The sequence below is a fragment of the Prionailurus viverrinus genome, chromosome B4 (assembly GCF_022837055.1).
Source record: "Prionailurus viverrinus isolate Anna chromosome B4, UM_Priviv_1.0, whole genome shotgun sequence".
NCBI lineage: Eukaryota > Metazoa > Chordata > Mammalia > Carnivora > Felidae > Prionailurus > Prionailurus viverrinus.
Window position 1 is genome coordinate 104898060 of NC_062567.1, and position 24516 is coordinate 104922575.

A 24516-nucleotide genomic window follows, 5' to 3' on the forward strand; every position below is an offset into this window, starting at 1 on the left:
TCTCTCTCTCTCAAAATAAATAAATAAACTTAAAAAATTCTCTAAAAGTTATTTAATTTAGTTTCCTAAAACTTTTATGGGAAAATCAACTCCTAGACCATTGGTTTTTGGTGCTTTATTAGATATGAATGCTTTAAATTTTCTTGGGCATGTTTCTGGGTTTTCTCTTTTCCTTCACTGTTTCAGTTCTACCTAGTACCATAGTTTACAGCGTTTTAGCACATGCAGTGTATAATTAAGATGATGAAAGCAGATTTAATAAGACTAATTTGAAGCTACTTGTCTCTATTTGCTAAGATCTATTTGTTGAATCGAAGGATGCCCTGAAAAGTGGAGGACTAAGAGATGTCTAGGTTAGAGTCTACACACTTCCCCTCCCTACTCTCACTTGAGGTCACATTCCTCCCTAAAACTCCACAGTTCTTCTTCCCAGCTGAAGGAGTCTCTCCAGGTTTTGTCTTCTATCATCTTCTTTGAAGTCTCCTACTGCCATTTAGTTTCTCCAGTTTCTGTCCTCCAGTCTTATTTTTAGATTCCTTCAGTGTCTGGCCTGTTTGGATAGAAGAATCAGTTGGAAAGACTAACTGGTTTTTATTTCAGTTTCTGTATGCTGTAGGTATATGATTGTGGCTTCACTTCTATTTACTTCAGCCTATGAGAATATTGGGATGCTCTCCTACAGCCTAAACAAGTTCTCAGGGCTAAAGTCCTGGTCCTCTGTGAATGAGAAAGAGAAAGTAGACTAGTGAACAAGAACACTGAAGTAACTCTGGTGTGAAGTATTGAGAGACAAAGATTTGGCCGTTGATTTGGTAATAATTAGTATGTTAGAATCAGGGCTAAAATGCTTTACCAAAAGATCCAAATACAAAAATAAACTGAAGCTTATTTCTCTTTCAGTCCAAGATGGGTAACTTGTTCTTTTCTAGGAAATCATCTTAGGGACTTGGGGCTTGCTCCAGCCTATTCCATATCTGGCTCTCAGATTTGTTCACAGGGTCACGCTTTATAGCCAGCAGAAAGGAAATGGGGGGAGGGGGTGCGCCTGGGTGGCTCAGTCAGTTAAGCGTCTGCTTGCAGCTTAGGTCATGACCTTACAGTTCACAGGTTCGAGCCCCATGTCAGGCTCTCTGCTGTCTGCACAGAGCCTGCTTTGGATTCTCTGTCTCACTCTCTCTCTCTGCCCCTCTCTGCTCATGCTCTGTCTCTCAAAAAGAAATAAATTAGTAAACTTAAAAAAAAAAAAGAAAGGAAAGGAGGATGAGCAAACTCGGCAAGCATCTTTTAATCAAGTGGGATGAAAGTTGCACACTTCTCTTCTGTACATATTCCGCTGGCACATACTTAGGTCTCAATGGAGGTGGCGTCAACTATGTGCCCAAGATGAAGGAAAGAATTGAATTAGGGTGAAAAGAGCCAAACAAAATACCAAGCAGTTAGGGAAGGGCATTGTAAGAGATCATTATAGGGAGAAATGGAGGGCTTGGATACAGTTTCAAGATGCGTTACCATGAAAAAGAAAGAATCAGAGATAATCAGAATGATTCCTGTAGGATGGGTAAATAAAAGAATAGTGATAATCACTGGCAATAGAGAAATTGGGGGAAAATTATAAATTTCATTTTTAGTAAATGAGTTTGAATTAGAAGAAGATATCTCCTAATATATCTTGTGGTTAACCACTGGAAATGGAGTGCAAGTAAATAGATATCATAGGCAATGTGGGAATTATTCACAGGGAGCTGATGTCATGGAAATGAATGAAAGGGAGTGGGATTGACTACAGATAAAAGTGAGCAGAGATTTGATAACAAACAATGACATCATTAGGAATTTCAATTTTTTAATGCAGACTTCTACAAAATGAGAACATAGTGAAAGTATGATCTCATGGAAATCAATAGAGGAAACATTTTCTAAAATAATGTTGCATGACATAGAGGTAAAAAGGGTAAGAATGCAATATTGTCAAGGTCAGCCAACTTGGTAAGAAGGCTGCTCATGGTACCTTCAAAACAGCAGTGTTTTAGTCTGTTTGGGTTGCTCTAACAGAATACCACAGACTGGGTGGCTTATACACAAAAGAAATTTATGTCTCACAGTCTTGGAGGTTGGAAGTCTGAGATCAGGGTGCCAGCGTGCATGGGTGGAAGCCTTCTTCCAGGTTTCAAACTTCCTCTTGTTTCTTCCTGTGGGGAAAGGGGCTAAGGAGCTCTGTGGGATCTCTTTTATAAGAGCACTAATTCCACACATGATGGATCAACCCATGACCTAATCACCCCTTAAAAGTCCCATTTTCGAAAAAGTACCCTAAAAGTACCATCACTTTGTGTATAAAGATTGCAACATGTGAAGTGTGTGGGAATACAAACTTTCAGATCACAGCAAGCAGTTCACGTCAAAGAGTTAGAAGACGACAAATAGGGTGTCTAAGCAACAAGTCAAGGAAGCCTGTAGCCATATTTGCACATAATGAGAACAGGGGATGGTCATATGCTGATCTTTCCAGTCACAAGCCCCACATACTGGAAACAACATCAATGAAAATAAAGACGTGCTAACACAAAGATACACAAGTTCTTATTTAAATATTTGTAGTGTGGAAGAACTTTGTATTATTGTCATTATTTTACTACAGACAGAGAATTTGTTTTTAACTTAATCAAATAAGGTCCTGGTGTGGCATTTCTTTTGTTCATTTCCTGATTAGTTAATTAATGGTCCAATAGCTGAGATATTTATTAGTAGTATTAAAGCTACAGGGAAAGACAATTTACAATGATTTCCCTATTCATAGGTGTCATTTTTCACTAGTTAAGTAATAGTCTAATTACTTTTTATTATCATTTTTAAGTTGCTTCTGAGTGCCAGGAGATAGAGGCAAAAAAATGAATAAACAACCTGTCAGGGAGTCAAATATCAAAACCTGGGGCCAACTCTTAATTCTGTGTTTGAGGTGTGGGGACAGGGAATAAGCACAACTGGGAAGTTTCAGAGAGAAGATAAATTTGAGATAATCCTTGAAGGATGCTTAAGAAGGTCCCAGTCAGACAAAAATGGGGTAGACAAAGGAAGATTTCAAGACAGATGGAACACTGTGTTCACAAGCTTTACAATGAAGGGTGTGGGGGCATGGGTCGAATGGCAAGAGATGAACAATAAGGCTAGAGAAGTAGATTCAGTAAAGATTGTGAAAGATCAGGTACGCTTTGCTAAGAAATGACTTTTATTTTTCTGCAGGTATTGGAAACCATATTTCCATCATCAGCGTGGAAGTCAAATTAGAAAAGAAACCTAAGACAGCGAGGTACTTTATGAAGCTGATGTACTAGTTCACAACAAATGAATGTAGTCTAAAGTACAAGATAGTTGTGGGGATGGAGAACAGTACCAGGATGTGAGAGAAACAACAGGAGGTAGAATTGCCAGCAGTGGGATGTTAGAAAAAGCCCCAAACAACACCTGAAACCAGGTCTAGAGAGCTTAAGTACTTGGGCTAGCAACATTATGCCATGTTTTACAATATGTCATTTATATGGGTTGCCTTGACCATCAAAGTTTATCCCCAGGATTGTCAATGACCAAAGAGACTCAGGAAGGTAAAATAACCTTCGTGAGTTCACCTAGTTAATATTTGGCAGAGCTGAGAGTCAAACCCATAGATATAAACCACTTTCTTGCTACTCTTTCCAGGCCCCCATGTCATCATCTGCAAATGTAGATTATAGGAACATCAAAGGGATGTTGTGAAAACAAGATATGATGTGTTAAACAAGATTATGTTTGTAAAGCACTTAGTCTAGTACTGGGCTAAATGTTATTATGGTACAGTGATCTTTTCTTTGAAAAAATATATTAGAGAGAAAGAGAGAGTGTGAACAGGGGAGGGGGGGGGAGAGAGAGAGAGACAGAGAGAGAAAGAGAGAATCTCAAGTAGGTTTCATGCTCAGCATTGAGCCCAAGGCAGGGCTCCATCCTATGACCCTGGGATTATGACAGGAGCCAAATTCAAGAGGCGGATGCTCAACCAACTAAGCCACCCAGGTGCCCCTAGAATAGTAATCTGATACAAGGGAGGTGCACACGAGGTTGGGAAATGGGATGGGGACTGTAGGAAAGTGATGAAGTCAAGTAGGTAGTCATGTCAGCTGCAGACAGAGAGCACCAAAAGGGTTAGAGGAGGAACTTGAGAGTCCGCAATAGTCTTTAAATGGAAAAAAAGAGAAGCAGAGGTCTAAGAATCCAACACTACAGGTCACATATTAAAACTATTATTACTCAATAGTCATCCTCAAGAAAATAAAACAAACACCTGGTATGCAGCTATTTGAGTACTATAATGATACTCTGGGATATTTAAATTTTATCACTGCTGAATAAAAACTAAGACAACTGTTGAACAGTATTTTTAAACTAAAGTAATCTCACTACTCAACTAACATTTCCAAAGAAATCTTTTCTTGTTAGATATCAGAAGAACAAATAGTTCTCTTTCATCCTTTTATTTCCTCAATGAATATTATGTGCTCTCTAAGGGAAATATATTGTGTTAGGTCAATTGGCTATAAATACAATCATTCAGATACTTTTCAAAACAAGAGCAGAATTTAATGAAAAGAAAGTTATGTATTAAAAAGGAAAAAAATGCAGGTTAAAATGTTATAGACAAACTAACCTGCTCAATTTTAGACTACACTTTCTAGGAAGATTGCAATGAAATAAGTTTATGTTAAATGCTGCATAGTTAAGCAATAGTTTCTTAAAAAAAATTTTTTTAACGTTTTATTTATTTTTGAGACAGGGAGAGACAGAGCATGAACAGGGGAGGGTCAGAGAGAGGGAGACACAGAATCTGAAACAGGCTCCAGGCTCTGAGCTGTCAGCACAGAGCCCGACGCGGGCCTCGAACTCACAGACCGCGAGATCATGACCTGAGCCAAAGTCGGCGGCTTAACCAACTGACCCAGGCGCCCTGTTAAGCAATAGTTTCAAGTTAAATTGACTTATAATCTGTAACCATTTGGGGTGCTTGGCTGGCTCAGTTGGTTAAGCACCCGACTTCACCTCAGGTCATGATCTCGCAGTTTGTGGGTTCCAGCCCCAGGTCTGGCTCTGTGCTGACAGCTCGGAGCTCAGAGCTCAGAGCCTGAAGCCTGCTTCTGATTCTCTGTTTCCTCTCTGCACTTCCCCTGCTCTCTCTCTCTCTCTCTCTCTCTCTCTCACTCTCTCTCTCAAAACAAAACAAAACACACAAAACATAATATGTAACTATTTGAGATAATTGTTGTATTTATTTCTTAATTCGTGATATTAATGACAGCTAAGTAATGACTAATTGATAGGGTTGTCAGTTTTCTTCCAAGGTAAAAAAATAACATAAGAATATAATAGGTGTAGTAACATGCACCATGGATGAATTTATCCTCAGAAGAACTCTAAATATTTTTCTTTTTTGCTAATCAGTTTGTTTGTCAGGGTAAGATTTAAGAAAAAAAGCAATTTAGACATTACATTCAAATAAGTTGACTACTAAGTTAGCTATTTAAAATTAGTTCTGGAAATTAATTGATTACTAATGTATTTGATATTTTTTAAGAAAAGCGTGAATAGTTTCATAATTACAAATAAAACCAATCTTAAGATTTTTACATGTGAATTTCAATATGATTCGATAGCCTGAGTGTTTTCAATGAAGAATTTGAATAGTCTGCAAATTTGCAACAAAACTAAACTAAAAACAAAGAAAAAATGGCACTTGAGCATGGATTTTGATAATAAAAAATATCCTAACTTTTAATTAGATTTGAAACCAGAGGTAGTTTATTTTTTCAAAATCATTACCGTTCTTGAGTGAGGCACTGTGTTTTTTAATATCAAAAATCTACTTACTTCTCATTGTATATTATTCATTCTTGTGTTGATGCAATGTTAGTTGTTACCAGGAAATAGTCTATTTTCTTTCAAAGGCTCAGTGAAATGTTTGCGTTTAGTTTATCGTATCTCAGATATCTTTTACAATTATGCTTAGACACTTCCTCTTGGAATTTAATACTTTGCAAACTTAAAAAAATTAAAATCAGAAATACCCGTTATTAACTAAAATAAAGTTCACATTTTGTACACTATGTATTTGCTCCACAAAAAAAGAAACTCAGATGAATTTTAAAGTTAAAATTAAATAGCATGATATATACTTAAGCTTAAAATTTTGTATGAAAATAGTGGGTGTCACTGTCAATATTTTACAGTAAAACATATTCCAGAAAAGAATTTTTAAATATTTTCACCCTATACATTGAGAGGTTTTTGATAGGCATTGAGTGATAATTGACTTATTTACTTTTCCTTTTAAAAATAAACTGCTGTCGTGTAAAGCAAAGGCTTTATTGGCTTCTTTTCCACACTTCCCGCCCCACAAATCACTATTCAAGATTAAGGTTTAGTGGCAGGACCAGTTTATACATGGACAAATGAACATTCTCTAGATGGAAGTAATAAATATAGATCAGAAACAGTTAAAAGGTCAGGCTACCTCCACTTGGCTAATTGTAACAAAATGTTTCTTTATTAAATACTTTCTAAAAGTGTTTAAATGTTAAAACTTACCTGGAAAAAAATGTGAAGTTCCTCGTCCAACTCCTGAGATGCAGCTTTCGTTCCAATTTCGAGCGGAGACAGTTTGTCCTACTGGGGCACCGGTAAGAAAAGACCGGTCCATCTTCCTTGGGATTGGTTGTTGTCGTGGTTACGCTTTGTTTGGAGTCTCTGCGCGCTGTCTTCCAACCCAGCCGAGGGACTTAGTCGCTCGTGGGTGAGCCGGAGCCCCTCAAAGCTGGGGTAGGTGGCGCGGGAGGCGACACAGAGCTGTGGGAGCGGGGAGCGCAAACGGAGGCGGGCGCCTCTCCGCCGAGGCCAGGCTTTAGGACAAACGGTGGGGTCCGCGGGCTGAAGGGGTGGCTGCGCGAGTCTAGGCTCTCTTAGATTTTGGAGATTTCGTGGCTCACTCAAAACTTGAAGATCCACCGTAACGATCTAGGGAGATTTCTGTAATTACCTTTCTTCCCCCTCCTTAAACGACACTTCCTTTATTCCCTCCTTCCCCTCCTTTCCTTTCCTTTCCTTTCCTTTCCGTTCCTTTCGTTTTTCCTTCATAATTTGTAGTTGCCTTTTAAAGTAGATTTCCCTCCCTTATCTTTATAGTTGAAGAACAGTAGTTGAAAGTGGAGTTCCTTAAGATTTCCCATCTTTGGCAGCTTTAAGTAGTTTACTGTAGCCCATTTACAGTGGGATACATCTAAGGCTGCACTGTCCCATCCTGTCACCACCAGGTGGCCGCTGTGGGCTTGAAAGGTCTTGAATTGAATTGAGATGGACTGTAGGTGTAAAACACACAGCACATTTTGAAGAATTAGCATACAAAACAAAAATATAAACTTTTTACATTGATCTTAATAATTAATAATTTTTGTACTGGCTACATGTTGAAATAATATTTTAGATATATTGGGTTAAATAAAATGTTATTAAAACGAATTTCACCTGTTTCTCTTTACTTTTTAAAAAGTTGCTACTAGACAATTTAAAATCACGTATGTGCTTGGATATGTAATTGGGCAGGCCGATCTAAACGTCCAGGAGATGAGCAGAGAGGGACATATAATGGAAAAGTCTCTTACCTTTACCCTATTCTACTTCTTTTCTTTCTACATAAAGTTTTGTGTACCTGTGCATTCTGCTTTATAACTATGGTTTTTAAAAAAAATCTAATTTTCCATCTAACAAATATTTTGAATTGCACTTTAAATGAGTTTGATAACAAGATAGCATTTTACACTGGTTCTGTTTTTTGTTTTGTTTTCCTTTGGAGGAGGGAGATTATGGGTAAAATTGAGTATATTAAAATGAGCTTTTAGAATTACAAAAGGAGTACCTACTCATGATTTTAAAAATCACTCAACATAAAGGTATGAAATGTAAATTGAAAGTTCCTCAAATTCTTCTAGAAAGTTTCTGTGTTAAAAAAAATGTGTGAATGTGTGTATAGTTACACAAAAGAGATACTACTTTACATATTTTTTGGCCATATGCCTCTTTTCAATGATTTCTTCCTTGTTACCTTTCCACAGGAGCATAGTAAATATACATATTTTTAAAAGGACTTGTATTCCATTCTATGAATCCATCATAATCTATTTAACTGTTTTCTTAGTGAGTATTTAGGATTTTTTAATTACATGTTTTATTGAGATAATTGTAGATTAACACCTAGTTTTAAGAAATAATGCAGAAATATCCCTTGTACACTCTGTCCAGTGTCTCCTCATGGTAACATTTTTTAAATAAATTTTACTTTTTTTAAAACGTTTCTTTATTTATTTTGAAAGAGAGAGAGAAAGACAGAGAACGAACATGTGCACAAGCAAAAGAAGGGCAGAGAGAGAGGGAGAGAGAGAATCCCAAGCAGGCTCTGTGCTGTCAGCAGAGCCTGACACGGGGCTCGAACTCAGGAAACATGAGATCATGACCTGAGCTGAAGTCGAGAGTTAGACACTTAACTGATTGAGGCACGCAGATGTCCCCAGTGGTAACATTTTGTAATGATAGTCTGATATCAGAATATTAATATTGACACAGTCTGCTAATCTTACTCAGTTTTCCTTGTACTCATTTGTGTGTATGATATATAATTTTTATCATCTGAATATACTCACTTATCTATTACTACAATCAAGATACTGAGCAGCTCCAATGCTACAAGGATCTTTCATGTTGCCCTTTCATGACCATAGCCACCTTCCTCCAACTCCATCCACCCCTTACTCCTGGGAATCACTAATCTTTCCTCCACTTATAAAATTTTGTCATTTCAAAATGTTACATAAGTGGAATCATATAGTATGTTACCTTTTGGTTTGGGCTTTTGCTCAACATAGTTCCCTAGAAATTCAAGGAGATTTATCAATATGGTGACGTGTAGTAAAATCTATTCCTTTTCTTTCTGAGTAGTATTGAATGGTATGGATGTGCTAGAATTGGCTTAACCATTCATCTACTGAGGGACATTTTGCTTGTTTCCAGTTTGAGGCTATTATGAATAAAACCGTTGTGAACATTCATGTACAAGTTTTAGTGTGTGAAAATAAATTTTTATTTCTCTGGAATAAATGCCCAATAGTATAGGCAATAAGGGAAGACCAGTCCAATTAAATCAATTGTATGTGAAAGAAAGATATGCAATATGTATAGCTATAGGACAGGCAGGCACAGGTTGTTTGTTTGATTTTTGGATGGGAGTGAACTGATTGTGTTTATGTGTAGAAGAGAGGCAAGTGGAATAAAAATGTATGGCGAGGCAATAAACAGAAAAAATAGTGGATGGAACACAGTTCAATATGTGAGAAATTGTCAGATTCAAAGCATAGGTACAAGATTATACTTTATTAGGAAGGGGTTCCTCTCCAAGTAAGATGAATATGAAAAGATTTCAGGAAAAGAAATAGGAAAATGAGGATGTTTCATTTTCTTTGTTAACTAGATCATAAACTATGAACACAGGATACTTTCTTATTTAATCAATATATTTCTATCCCTAGTAGTGATGTTAATGTACCTTGTAGGCTCCCAAAAACTTGATTTTGAGATGAGTAAAAGAAGGAAAAGATGAGGGAAGGAAGAAAGGAAAGAAGGAAGGAAAGAAAGAAAGAAGGAAGAAAGGAAGAAGAGTCAAGAACACAGCACTGGAAAGGCCAGGGACCTGAGGAAAGAATTAAAGTTTGGAATAGTCTGGAAAACAAAATACTAGTACAGAATTTTTCAAACTTTTTTCCCTTAAACCAAGACCCACAGTAAAACAAATACACAACTACACTGCAGCTCATGTACACATGCATACATATATACCCATTTACAAGTGAAACAAAAGTTTTAAAAACTATTTTTATCTTTAACATATATAGTTAACTTATAGTTTCTTTTATGACCTACCCTAATTTTTCCTATCCTATTCCATCATTAAAACTTTATGATCAAGAGCCACTGAAGTAATTTCTGGATTCACGAATTATCATCTAAAATTTGTGTCTGGTGTAAGAAAGTGGTCCAGGTTCATTCTTCTGCATGTTGTTGTACGGTTTTCCCAGCACCACTTGCTGAAGCGACTGTCTTTATTCCATTGGATATTCTTTCCTGCTTTGTCAAAGATTAGTTGGTCATATGTTTGTGGGTCCATTTTTGGGTTCTCTATTGCGTTCCATTGATTTGAGTGTCTGTTTTTGAGCATATCATCTGAAATTTGAAGATTGTTGGATTAAGAGATGTTAAGAAAGACTGCTGCGCAGATGAAGAGCTTGACTAAGTTTGTAGGACATGTTGTAGTGGGAAGAGTCCTGGCTTTGTCTCTCAATTAGGGTCCTGTTTCCATTGCTTATTAGCATAATGACTATGCACAGTTAAGTAAATTCTTCAAACCTTGGTTTTATTATTAATACAATGACTATAATGACCTTAACCCTGTTAATTTACTCTGATAACTATTAATCACACAAGTGTCTTCTAGTGCCTGGCTTGTCACAGATACTCAATACCTGGAAGCTAATGCTGGTTGATGATGTGATGATTATGTGAAGATATACTGTAATGTATTGCTTGATCCATAGCCATTATAATCATTAAAGATTTAAATAAAATAAGTATTAATCTTATATACTATCCATATATCCATATGGATATCCATATACTGTCCATTATTATAACATCCATTATCCATTATGGATATCCATATATTATCCATTATTATAACATGTTGTTGTTGTCAAAAACAGATGACTATCTATAGTAAAATTGACAACTATGAGTTAATGAGTAGAAAATAACCATATATTGCCCCACGTATAGACTTGAGTTGTTCTCTTTTGACTATTCGAATCTTCGAATATTCAAGCTGTTCAGAGGTATTTTTCCCTTAATTATACCCATGAGGATGAATTTTACTGTGATGTTTCTTGGTTCAGAAAGCTAAGACAGTCCATTCCACATGACTTTTCCCTTACAGAATTAAGAGATTAGTATTAGAGTTGATCATTTTGTAGTCACACATTAAAAAAATAATGAATTAACGTAGAGAGAAAACAATGTTTTCTAATATATGGTACTACCATAATAAGATATGATAAAAGTTTCCTAGATGAAAACATGTTTACACAGAACATTGGTATGACACATTAAACAACCCATAGTTTTTACTCATTTTAGCTACTTCAATTCTCTTTATTTTTTTAAATAATTTATTTTGAGAGACAGAGAGAGAGACAGAGAGACAGAAAGAGAGGGAGAGAGAGAATCCCAAGCAGGCTTCATGCTGTCAGCAAGAAGCCCAATGCAGGGCTCGATCCCACAACCCTGGGATCATGACCTAGGCAGAAATAGTCAGACCCTTAACTGACTGAGCCACCCAGGCACCTCTCAATTCTCCTTAAATGGTTTTGTGTTTTATTATGAAAGATGATGGAAAACAACAATGATGATGAAGCAAAGCTCGAAGAAGAAATAGAAGCTGAATTGGATAAAATCAGCATTTCTTCATTGGAAAAAGATGATGATGATAGTGATTCAAAATCAGAAACCCAGAGTGTTGATAGTGATACAGTAAGTGTTAAATACTTGACTTTTAGGAGCCTTTTAACTGGAGTAAACTTTTCAGGAGAAATATTACTTTTCTCAGTGTGTTTTACATAGTTATATAATTTTTTAACTTATGATCCCTTTTAAACAATGTGTATTGTTAGATATTTTAATATAAAAATGAAAATAGAAATCACATATAATTTCATATGCATATGTGTGGGATTTATTTGCAAAATTGGGATTATATTATACATATAATTATTTATATCCCGCTTTTTTTTACTTCCTCATGAGTGTCTTAATGTTATTAGATATACATGAAAAACAAAATTTATGTAAACTCTTTAGATCTATAGAAATAGTTATTTTTTTGGAAATCAAATATATCTTCTTTTCATTTGTGCATTTTCCCCAGTGTTTATATGCTTAGAAAATTTATTCACAGATTAATTCTTTTACATCAAAATCCTTAAACTAATGGGAATTTATTTTCAATTATGTTATAAAATGTAGATCTAGCTAGAAATTTTCCTGCATGTATTTAGTTAATATTATTAATATCACTTGATGAATAATTTACCTCTTCTCAATTGATCTGCCTTTTTTTATAATTAAATTTTTTAATGTTTATTTATTTTTGAGAGACAGAGAGAGACAGCATGAGCAAGAGAGGGGCAGAGAGAGGGAGACCCAGAATATGAAGCAGGCTCCAGGCTCTGAGCTTTCAGCACAGAGCCTGACGTGGGGCTTGAAACTCTGGAGCCCTGAGATCATGATCTGAGCCAAAGTCGGTCGCTCAACCGACTGAGCCACCCAGGTGCCCCTGAACTGCTTTTTTTTTTTAAAGTTTATTTATTTATTTTGAGAGAGAGAGAGAGAGAGAGAGAGAGAGAGAGAGAGAGAAGGAATGTGAGCAGGGGAGGGGCAGAAAGGGAGGGAGAAGGAGAGAGACAGAGAGACAGAGAGAGAAAATGAGAATGAATCTTAAGCAGGCTCCATGCTGTCAGCACAGAGCCCTATGCAGGGCTCGAACTCATGAACCATGACATCATGACTTGAGCTGAAATCAAGAGTCGAATGTTTAACTGACTGAGCCACCAAGGGACCTCTCAATTGATTTGTCCTATCTTTTGTATATGTTTAGCTCTATCTAAGATTATTCTTTTCCGTTATTCTGTTAGTTTTGGCCTATTGTAGTTTTTTAAGTATCAAATAGGTAAAATTGCTTTAGTTGTTTTGTCTTTGAAATCTCCACTAAGCTTTTTCTAAAAACAAAAACAAAAACAACTCATTTGTTAAATTTCAAAAAGCAGTTCTACTTTGATTTTCAATTAGGATTGAAATAACCTATATACTACTTTTGGAAAGTTAATATTTTTACATTATAATGATAATAGTAATGATATTCAAATGAGACAAACAATTCTGAAATTTTTCATTTAAATGTGAAATCCAACAGAATCATGGATGTGCTTCATAACCACTTGAAAATGAAGAGCAAATTTTAACCAATATACTTGTTTGAACTCATTCACATATTTTGCTCAAATTTTTGGTGTATGAAAACTTTTATCAAATATTTGATACATAGGTTTAATAAACAATTTAACCATTGATTTCATGTTTTTTAAATTTGAGGATGTGGATGAGTTACCTGAGTCAGTTCTTCACTGTATTGACATCATAAAGAATAAGAGTAAAACTGTTGAAGAGCTCATTCTTCAGGACTTGGAAGATACAGAGGTTTTAAGTAAGTACAGTTTTTAACTGCTTGGCAGATAAGTTTTCTGTAAGCAGGAATGATTTATAATTTAGAAAATTATATTGTTTCAAGTTCTTATCTGTTGTCATACACATGTATGTGCATTTGTCTCTAGTATATAATATATGAGATTTTTATTTACTCCATTAATTTATTTCCTGTATTACTTTCCTTATATGTCTAATAAATAGTAGCCACCAACAGTTTGTTTTACCAGTCTTAATTAAAACCAGAGATTGTATTACGGCTGATTCTTTTTTTAAAAATTTTTTAATGTTTGTTTATTTTTTTGAGAGAGAGACAGAACACGAGCGGGAGAGGGGCTGAGAGACAGGGACACAGAATCTGAAGCAAGCTCCAGGCTCCATGCTCTCAGTACAGAGTCTGATATGGGACTCAAACCCATGAACCTCGAGATCATGACCTGAGCCGAAGTCTGAAGCTAAACTGACTCTGTGACGGTTGGTTCTTGAACAATGCTGGTTCAAATTACATGGGTCATTTATACACAGATTTTTTACAGTGTTATAAAATGGATTTTCTTTTCCTTATGATTTTCTTAATAACATTTTAATTTCTCTAGCTTACTTTGTTGTAAGAATACAGTACATTATACACATAGTATATAAAATATATGTTAATAGACTTTATGTTATTGGTAAGCTTTCTGGTCTACAGTAGGCTATTTGTAGTTATGTTTTGGGGGAACAAAAGCTATATGCAGATTTTTTACTACATGGGGGTTGTCACTTGTAATCCCCATGTTGATCAAGGATCATCTGTACTTTGCATTAAAGAAAAGAAAATTGGTTGCAGGAATATTTTAGAAGTATCAGTTTATACATCTTTTTGGAGAAAAACCATTTATATCAGAAGGCTAACAAGTTTTATTTGATTCAGCTGAGCAAATTTACTTCTTTAAATTATTCTAAGAATAATAGAGTGATTAAAGATTTAATTAGAATTAATCAAGGTTTAGTTTATAATGAAAAATGGCAACAGCCTAAGTGTTTAATAGGATCTTAGTGTGTGCAACTACACCCATTAAAAAAGATGGCTTAGATGATATTTAATAGCATAAAAATATTCATTATGTAGTATTTAAAATTATAAAAGTCAGTGTTATTTATGCAAATATTAGTGTAAGTTACAATATGGATATTCATAGATATTCATTCAACAAATATTGCTGTGTGAAATGATCTGTTTTAGCTACTAAGACTATAACACAGAACAAAATAGACAAAGGTCCTGCTTTCCTATTCTAATGTTCCAGTGTGGGGAGATAGACTATAAATAAATAAATATGTAATATTTTAATCATGATAACTTCTATGAAGGAAAAAGTTTAAGATAGGGGATAGAGATTGGAGGTTGCCGTTTTAGGTAGGGTAAGTCAGGGAAGGCCTCTCTGAGAAAGTAATATTTAAGCAATGACTAAAAGGTAAGCCACATGGACATCTCAGTGAATGAGAAGGTGAGCTACGTGGATATCTAGAGAGACAGTGTTCCAGAAAGAAGGATGTGTAAAGGCCAAAGCACAGATCATATACGTGTCAGATCATAGAGGGCTCTTATAAATCATGGTCTGGACTTTGGATTCTACTCTCTGTATGCTAAGGTTTTTGAGTAAAGAGTGACAGTATCTGACACATTTTGAGACAATCATTCTGGTGATTATGTAGAAAAGATGACTTGAGGTAGCAAAAGTCTACTACAAAACTGTTGTAATAGTGTGGTTAGAAATGAGAGTGATTTGAGTAGAAATGATGAAAAATAGTCATATTCAAGAAACCATTTTTAAGGTAAAAAGAACCCAATGGATGTTTTATTGGTGGATTGGAATGAAAGGAAGAGAGGAAATTGATTCCCAAGATTTTTGTCCTGAGAACCTGTGTACATATGTAAATACTTACTATATGTAGATGCTTCAAATTTTGGCAGTGACTGTCTGTAGTTGAGTTATAGGGAATTTTAATGTTTTTTTAAATTTATATTTCCTGAAGTAAATATAATGAAAGTATATTATAAATATATTAGCAATTATATAGCCTAATTAAGAAAAAATAGAAGGAAACACAATCATAGAAAATTAGTTACATAAAAGGTTATATAATTACAGTTGTAGCAGTGGTTTAGAAAATTATGAGATCTTATGTATCATTCTAATGAAATAAGTTTGATAGTATCAAAGGATAGAATAATTTTTCAAGAAAATTCAAATTATCAAAATTGTTTGAAAAGGGTGGAAAACATGATTAAAATGATAACCTGGCAAGAAGGTGGAAAAGGTTTCCTTCTCAAATGTCATTAGAAATTAGTATGATTTTTGGGGCACCTGGGTGGCTCAGTCAGTTAAGTGTCTGACTTTAGCTCAGGTTATGATCTCAAAACTTGTGAGTTCGAGCCCCACATTGGGCTGTGTGCTGACAGATCAGACCCTTGAGCCTGCTTCGGATACTGTGACTCCCTCTCTCTGCTCCTCCCCTGCTTGCGCTCTGTGTGTCTCTCTCTCTCAAAAATAAATAAACATTAAAAAAAAATTAAAGAAATTAGTATAATTTTAAAAAAGAAAAAAAGAAATCAGTATGATTTTACAACTGATTTCTTACAATCCACAAGGATAAACAAATCTGAAGATTATATTTCATTTATAAAAAGCTACATATTTCAAATATAAATCTGTACAAGCATAACACACATACAAAAGAAGCCAGAGGCTAATTTCATTTTTGAATGTAGATATTTTGTTTAGGGCTCTCATTTGTAGACAGAAGCTACTTTAGCTCCTTTAAGCAGAAAGGTTTTTGGGGTATTTGTGTGTTTGTTTTTATGCATAGAGTAGATGTTTTGGTTACTTATTGCTGCAAAACAAACTGAGTGGTTTAAAATAACAATATGTTATTATCTTTTATGGTTCTGTGGGTTGACTGAGCTTAAATAGGCAGTTCTTGCTTAGATTTCTGTATGCATTTACAGTTAGATCTTAATTAGGAATGCAGTTAGCTGAAGTCTTTAGTCTTCACACGTAATATTTTTAGGAAAATAAAGACTTAAATATATCACAGAATCTAAATCACCCTCTGAAACCTGGCTTCAAAGAAATCTGTAGAATGTTATTTTTGCTTTCAACCTCTTACATAGGAAATCATGCTGGTAAGGCTGTGAGTAGGTGTTGAAGGCAATATATGCTATCGGACAAAACTGGTGTGAAGAGGTAGTTAACCAGCAGAACAGTCATCTGTAAAAAATAGTTTACTAGTAGGAGAGGTTCCCAGGATAGAACACATTAGCTGAATAAGGACAAAAAAAAAAACAAACCAAAACTACATCTACACAAATGGTAACAGGACAATAAAATTCAACAAAAAACACATAAAACCAGGAATGAAAGCTCACTTCATTCACATTAATAATTATAATCTTTTAAATTAGTAATTTTATTAAAGTATTTTTAATATCTTGTGCAAGCTTATATTGCTAGGTTTTGGCAGGTAGAATTGAACTTTTGTTGATTTCTAATTAGGGCGTCATTGCAGTATAAAACAGCATTATTCTGTGTACATGGAAAATAAACTTCAGTATAAAATATGAAAGGTGATGAAAAGAGTGCTTTATAAATTTATTACTTTTATTTTTAGAACAAAGATTACAGATTTCCTCTGTTCTTTATTTTTCATTATTTTCCTATTGTTTTGTGTGACTCATCATCGAGTCACTGATAGAGGTTCCTGGATGACTCCGTCGGTTAAGCATCTAAGTCTTGTTTTCTGCTCAGGTCATGATCTCATGGTTCTTAAGATCAAGCCCTGTGTCAGGCTCTGCATTGACAGCATGGAGCCTGCTTGGGATTCTTTCTCTCCCCCTCACCCTGCCTCTCCCACACTCATGCGCATGTGCATGTACTCTCTCTCTCTGTCTCTCTCCCAAAACAAATAAAAAGAATATACTATGATAGAATTTGAGATTAAAGGATGATGAAAGCGTTTGAGATTTTAACATGTTTTGCCTTGCTCTCTAATATTTAAAGCTATAATATTTTTTTCTTTCTCTAGACTATAGTTATGGAGTGGTTTCTAATAATCATATGCATTTAAAGATAGAATTATCAACTGAACATAAAGAAAATCCGGAACAATTAATAAAGGTATATGATCAATATTTGACTGAAAGTACTCAATATTACAGTTATAAATTTACCTTTCCCTCTTATAAAGGATGCTAGTTCACTCATTTAAAGTTCACTGATTAAAAATTAAAAATTTAATTATTTTTAAGCAAATAATATTTAGTATTGTGCTTTTCTCTGGCATGTAATAGACAACAACTCAAATTTCAACCTTTAAAAATATTAGAAATAGTGCTTTGAACCATCAGTACCTGGAAATTTAACTATATTGTGTGATTATTTTTTCCCTAAAATCTCCAAGGAAGAAAACAATGACTATAATATTAATTACCTTGCTTAGGAATGTACTGTTACAGTAGAGACTTTAAATACCCTATGGAAAATTTTAAAATAGAACATCTTATGTTAGTTAAAAAAAAAGATAAAATAAAAACATTCTTAAAGAAATAATATGAAAGGAGAGCCTAGCATTTTTGGTTAAAACCTCTAGAAATGTATTTGAGAAAGTTTCTTCTACAGGTTCAGCATTTTGGACTCTTACTTCTCATTTTACCCAACTATGTCTAATTTTACTAACTCTACTCCTGGTCCCTATGATGTTTAGTGTAATTTGAAAGTTGCTTATATATATATATGTCTCGACTCCCTTTTTTTGGTAACAAACTTGAAATATTAATTTTGAATTATCATACTGCTACTTCATTGAAATAGATGTCCTATATCTTACCAGCTAGAATATGGTGCAGGTCTAATTATGGAAAAGTATTCATCAATATTATGACTTTTTCATAATTTAGGTTAAAGTAGCAAATAGTTGTTTTTTAAATGTACTGAATGTATCAGCAGTTTGTATATGTGAGCAATCACTCTAATTGAGAAATATATAAATATATTAAGAAGAAAACATTAGTAGAAACATTTGGAAATAATTTTCAAGGAATTTCTTTGTTTTCATTTGAGTATAGTTAACACACAGTATTACATTAGCTTCAGGTATACAGAGTAATAAAACATCTCCACACATCATGCTATGGTTACCACAAATGTAGCTACCGTCTGTTACCATAAATGGCTGTATACCATTGACTGCATTCCTAATGCTATACCTTTTATTCCTATGACTTATTTGTTCCACAGATTTTCAAGCAGTTTAACTGAATAGTGCAGATGAATATCAGAGAGTGCTTAGAATTCTGAAAAATAAGGAGGGTAAAATATAGTCTGTTTGCATGGGAAAAACATTTTTAGTGTGCTATAGAGTTGTATTTGAGAGAGATTCAAAGTAAATAAATTTCTAGATATGTGTATGTAAATACTTGATACATTATTAAAGCGATTGCTTGACTCTTTCTTTAATTATTGGCATTCTTTTTAACCTCTTAGATGTTATCTGAAATAGAAAAAGAAGAATTTCTGAGGAGTAAAACCCATTGTAGCAGTCCTGATTCTATTCCAGAGCCTGGTCCTCATGATTTGCCTGTAGATGAACATGTTTTGTCAGGTGGGCTAAATGCTGAATGATAGTTTTGATAATTTTAATGTGATTTACTGTAGTTATCTGAAAAACGATTTAAGAGTTTTCTTTTGACATTTAAAAAAATACAATCCTGATATTTGAAAATTATTATGCTTTACTGTACTTATTTAATTTCATATTTTCATAGTTTTTAAAAAAATTAATGTTTATTTATTTGTGAAAGAGAGAGACAGAGCACAAGCGGGAGGGGCAGAGAGAGAGGGAGACACAGAATCTGAAGCAGGTTCCAGGCTCTGAGCTGTCAGCACAGAGCTTGACAAAGAGCTTGAAGTCATGAGCCACGAGATCATGATCTGAGCCAAAGTCAGATGCTTAACTGACCGAGCCACCATGGTGACCCCATATTTTCATAGTTTTTTATACCTCTTAAATTAACTTGATTTAAATATATTTAAAATTTTCCATCTATATAGCTGACTGAAATAGATATACTCAGCCTTGGATTTTTAAGTGTCCTTTAACTATGTTCCTTAAGTATCTTTTAAGTACAGCACACACACACATATTATGTTTTTACATTAAGTTTTAGGTATATAGTTTAAGGCAAGTTATGTAATTTCTTAATTGACTGAAATGGAACTCCCTTATATATGACTGCAATAGAATTTTTATGTATATTTAAGAATGTATTTTTTGCATATTGTCCCTTTTACTTTGGTAATACATTGACATTATTTCTTCATTTCAAAATTACCCTTATACTTTACATTAAATCAGTTTTGAGAGGTTAGATTTTTTTTTCTTTTTTGAGAGAATGAGAGTGTGAGCTGGGAGTGGCAGAAAGAGGGAAGGAGAGAGAATGTTAAGCAGGCTCCATGCCCAGCACAGAGCCCAATGGGGGTCTCAATCCCACAACTCTGAGATCATGTCCTGAGTTGAAATTATGAGTTGAAATCAACTGACTGAGCTACCCAGGCACACTGAAAGGCATTATTTTAATAATAATAATAATAATAATAATAATAATAATAATAATAATGTTTCTCTTCATGAATGCAGATGATACTGATATAAATTTTGGATACTGTGAAGTGGAAGAAAGATGTAGGCAGTCTTTTGAAGCTTGGCAAGACAAACAGAAAGAACTGGAAGACCAAGAGAAAGAAACTCTCAAAGCTCAAAGGGATAGAGAACAAAAGCAATTTGAAGAAGAAGAAGAAAAGAGACATTGCTGGATGAAACAGTTTGAAGTTGAAAAGAAGAAATTAGAGAATATTCACAAGGTAAGGATTTTTTTTTTAATTTTTGTTGTTTTTCATACATTTTTTGAATCAGTAACTACTTCTGAATAGTACTGGTGTTTTGGATTATGGCATGGATTGAGCTATGTCCTGTGTATTTTTTTTAATAGAATTTTACTTTTTGGACCAAATGACATTAGAAAATATTTTTTTAATATTTATCTTTGAGAGAGAGGGATAGGGGGTGGGGAGAGCCTGAGTGGGGGAGGAGTACAAAGAGAGGGGAACAGAGGATCTGAAGCGGGCTCTGTGCTGACAGTAGAGAGCCTGATGCAGGGCTCGAACTCATAATCTGTGAGATCATGTCCTGAGCAGGAGTCAGACCCTAACTGACTGAGCCATCCAGGCACCCTATTCTGTGGGTTTTAAGTACTTCTGATAGTTGAAGCAATTGACTGTGGTAATAGGATTTACTATGGACTTCTTGATTAGTTTTCACTGTAATTCATTGGAATTTCAGATGCTTCTTTGGATCTTGGGGGTCCCCTGGGTCTATGAAGTTACAAAGATTGTCCTAGAAAGGCTGATACTTGGAACATAAACTGTTGTTTTTTTCATACCCTTCTTATCATGGAAGAAGGCAACATAATTTACTTGATCATGAAATATCCTTGCTATGTGGTCTAATATATAGCAGTTACATGAAACATTTGGTTGAAGTGGTTCAACCATGTAGGTGATGGCCTATGCCTTGCTCCCATATTGAGCTAATTCCTGGGCCAGAGATTTTTTTGGTGTGAAGGAGTTTTATGTTGTTGTTTAAAAAAAAATTTTTTTTTAACGTTTATTTAGTTTTGAGAGACAGAGCACGAACAGGAGAGGGGCAGACAAGGAGACACAGAATCCGAAGCAGGCTCCAGGCTCTGAGCTGTGAGCACAGAGCCCCATGTGGGGCTCAAACTCACAAACGCAAGATCATGGCCTGAGCTAAGTCAGACACTCAACCCACTGATCCACCCAGGAGCCCCAGGAGTTTTATATTTTTATTTTTGTTTCCTCCTAACCCTACCCCAGGGGGTCCACAACTTCAAGTCATGGTAGTGGTGTATTGAGAAACTGGTGAATTTTTAGGACTTGACTTTATGGGCATCAGAATGCCCATGAGCTTAGAATGTGTGGGTAACAGGCAGGACTGACTTCCCTGTCTTACATTACTAAAATTGACTTACATATTACCCACAACTTAATAGTTTTGACTGTTCTGTGTAGAGAGCATTGGGATATGGTCACTTATGCAGTTCAGGGTATTCTAGCCCTCCATGTTGAGTACATTGCATTTCCTGATTTTATAGAAAATAAATTAAAAACAATTATATTACAGAGCCAGTTTGGTTGTGGCTTTTTCTAATAGAGAACTGTGCATCCTTAACTTTCCTTTCATTATGTTTTCATTCCCACAGACCATTTTAATCAGTCATTTCTGAAAGTCAGAAGCTTTTTTTTTTTTTAATTCCAGGAAACGCTTTAATATAATTAAGATTATTGGAGTAGTGTTTGCTGTCTTGTGCTTAAATGCATCATTGTTATTGATTCTTAGTGGTGTTTTCAGATTTAGAAGACATCTGACTTTTAAATTCTCTTCAAATGAATTGACATTTTTAATTGTTTTAAAGCAAAAATACAGTGACTACCTCATTGGCAAAGCATTCAGCTATATGCTTAGATGACCCAGAGAGATCTAACACTTGGGGCCCACCCTCAATGATTCTAACTTAGTTTCTAAAAGTAATTTGTGCTTTATCATAAAATTATAGGTTAGAATATTTTAATGAATTCCTAAATGTATGCTTTGTTATGCCTTGAGGCTTAACACTTTTCCAATGACCGTTCCATCATTTTATTATGATGGATTCTAAATATGAAATTTATTTTCTTTCAGTAGTTCTTTTCTGTGTCCTTTGTTAGCTTCCTCTTGCATTCCACTTAACAACTATTGTAAATCTCTTTCTTTAAGAGTTCTACCCAACTTCTCCCTCCTCATTATTGGCAAGTAATCACATAGCATTTTTGCATCAATGGCAAACTTTATTTTCTAATCCTGTATCAGTTTGCATCCACCTTTATATTCACCCTGCTGTTTTTTCTTGCCTTTGCTCCATTCTCAGTAGGAAAGGTTTCTTCTACTAAAGGTTAGCTTTCCCTGCTCTGCTCTATATCTGTCATTTTCCAATTTACCCCTGCTTTGTTAGTTTTACCCCATATGCTGAAACACCCCAAAACACCCCTATCAACTTCTTTCTTTCTTACTGTTTATACACATGTTCAATTTTCTCCCATCCTAGAAACAAAACACAAGAAAAATCATGAGATCAGCTTTGATCATATATCTCAATTTAGCTTCTCTTTAGCTCTAGCTACCAGAGTCAGGCTTATTAAAGAGTAGTTATTTTTGCTGTATTTATGTCCTTGTCTCTCATTAAATCCTAAGCCTACTAGGTGTATATCATCACCACTCTACTAAATTAAACTGCTCTTAACAAAAATAACCAATGACTTCTCTATTTCCATACTCACAGGTTCTTTTTCAGCTCTTATATTGACCTCTGTAGCGTTTTATGCCAGTAAAATTTTGATTGTTGACCATTTCTCTTTCCCTTGTCTTCAATCGGACCATGCTGCCTTGATTCTCTTCTTACGTGTTTGACGATTCCTCCTTTATATCCAGTTTAGCCTTCTCTGTCTCTGTCTCTCTCCCTGAATATGGTACTACCAAGGATTTCTTCCTTTGTTCTTTTATTTTTCTTCATATACTTTCTCTCTTGATAATCTCAGCCACAGCTACGGCTGTTCAGAAACAATGTCAACTACATAACTCTTCTACAGATACTTTACACTCAGAACTTAATATGTTTAAAACTGAATGCATTGTCTTTATTTCTTAATTGTGCTTCTCCTCAGGTGTTTGTTATTTTTATGAGCTACACTATCATCATAGTCCAAGCTGGAATGATAAGGACCATCTTTGACTCTTCCCTCTCTTTATTATCCTCTTCCCTCTAATAGTTATATTATCCATCTTTTCATCCACACACTTAATCTACTGTTACTCCATGGTTCAGGGTGTCCTAATGTCTAGCTTGTCTAAACTCTCTAACCTATCTCTCTACTTTTGGCCTTGTATTCCACAAACCCATTCACCATAGTCCTGTCAGAAGGATTTTTTAAAAAAATATTTATTTATTTATTTTGAGAGAGAGAGAGATTGAGAGAGAGAGAGAGAGAGAGAGAGAGAGAGAGAGAGAACGAACGAGGGAGAAAGTGTACAAGCAGGGTAGGGGCAGAGAGAGAATCCCAAGTAGGCTCTGCACTATCAGCACAGAGCTGGATGCAGGGCTCCATCTCAGGAACCCTGTGATCATGACCTGAGTGGAAATCAAGAGTTGACCACTTAACCGACTCCACCCTGGCACCCCTAGAATGATTTTGTTATTTCTGTGCTTAATTCCCATCATGTAAGATTATATCCAAAGAAATATTCCCATTTCCTTTATTTCCAATCATCTGGTAGTTTATGGAAATTTTATGTTTACATTGTCTTTATATCTGTTCTCACTCCTGCCACCCTATCTACAGAGGGCTCTCCTTGATTCTTACATGGACTTTTCTAATACCTACTTTATTATCTCTTTGGTGACTCTTGCTTTCTGTCTTTAACTCTGTCTAAGGTAACCTTTTAATTTTCCTAAAAGCAGAACTATAGTCATCTTCCTAGTTGAAAAACATTTAATAAATGCTTAACATGTCTGTTTAACTTCTTGAAAGCCTAGTCATTTCAGCTAGTCTTCTGCATGAAGCCTTTGATGATCCTCCAGTTATAACATCTATTTTTGCTGTGATGCTTTATAGTCTTCTCTTGCAGTAAATTTATTCTGCTAAATTTGAGATAATATGGGAATTTATGATAATGTTTCCATAAAGTTTTAGAGGAAAGGGATTACATTTTACTGATCTTGTTTATTCTGCAGAGCCTTAACAAAATAGATGCTAATCAAAAAAAACATTATCCACTGAACTGAATGGTTATGTGAGTTAAATGGGATGGTGAGGAGAGAAAAATATTATATAATGCAAAACTCATCTTACAAACATTAATATTTGTAATTTTCATGTTGTCCAACAGCATATCTAGTGAATACATTTTACTATGTACGTAAACATACTCAAATAAGCTTTCCCAGGTTGCCAACATCTTTATGTGCTCAAAATGGGAACTTTAGGTATCATT

The 24516-nt window shown here is 34.9% G+C and overlaps 1 protein-coding gene across 10 annotated transcripts in view; it reads left to right on the forward strand.

Moving 5' to 3' along the window:
- Positions 1 to 6788: 6788 nt before the first annotated feature.
- Positions 6789 to 24516, forward strand: part of LRRIQ1 (leucine rich repeats and IQ motif containing 1) — a 232535-nt gene continuing 214807 nt past the window's right edge. For all 10 annotated transcript variants that reach the window (XR_007154269.1, XR_007154268.1, XR_007154271.1 and 7 more), the window contains exons 1-6: positions 6789 to 6837; positions 11500 to 11643; positions 13261 to 13372; positions 17440 to 17531; positions 18897 to 19014; positions 20050 to 20273. Coding sequence is in view for 7 of the 10 variants with exons in the window: in XM_047868661.1 (XP_047724617.1) it covers positions 11500 to 11643; positions 13261 to 13372; positions 17440 to 17531; positions 18897 to 19014; positions 20050 to 20273 (690 nt within the window). In the remaining 3 variants the exon portion in view is untranslated. The remainder of the gene's footprint in view (positions 6838 to 11499; positions 11644 to 13260; positions 13373 to 17439; positions 17532 to 18896; positions 19015 to 20049; positions 20274 to 24516) is intronic.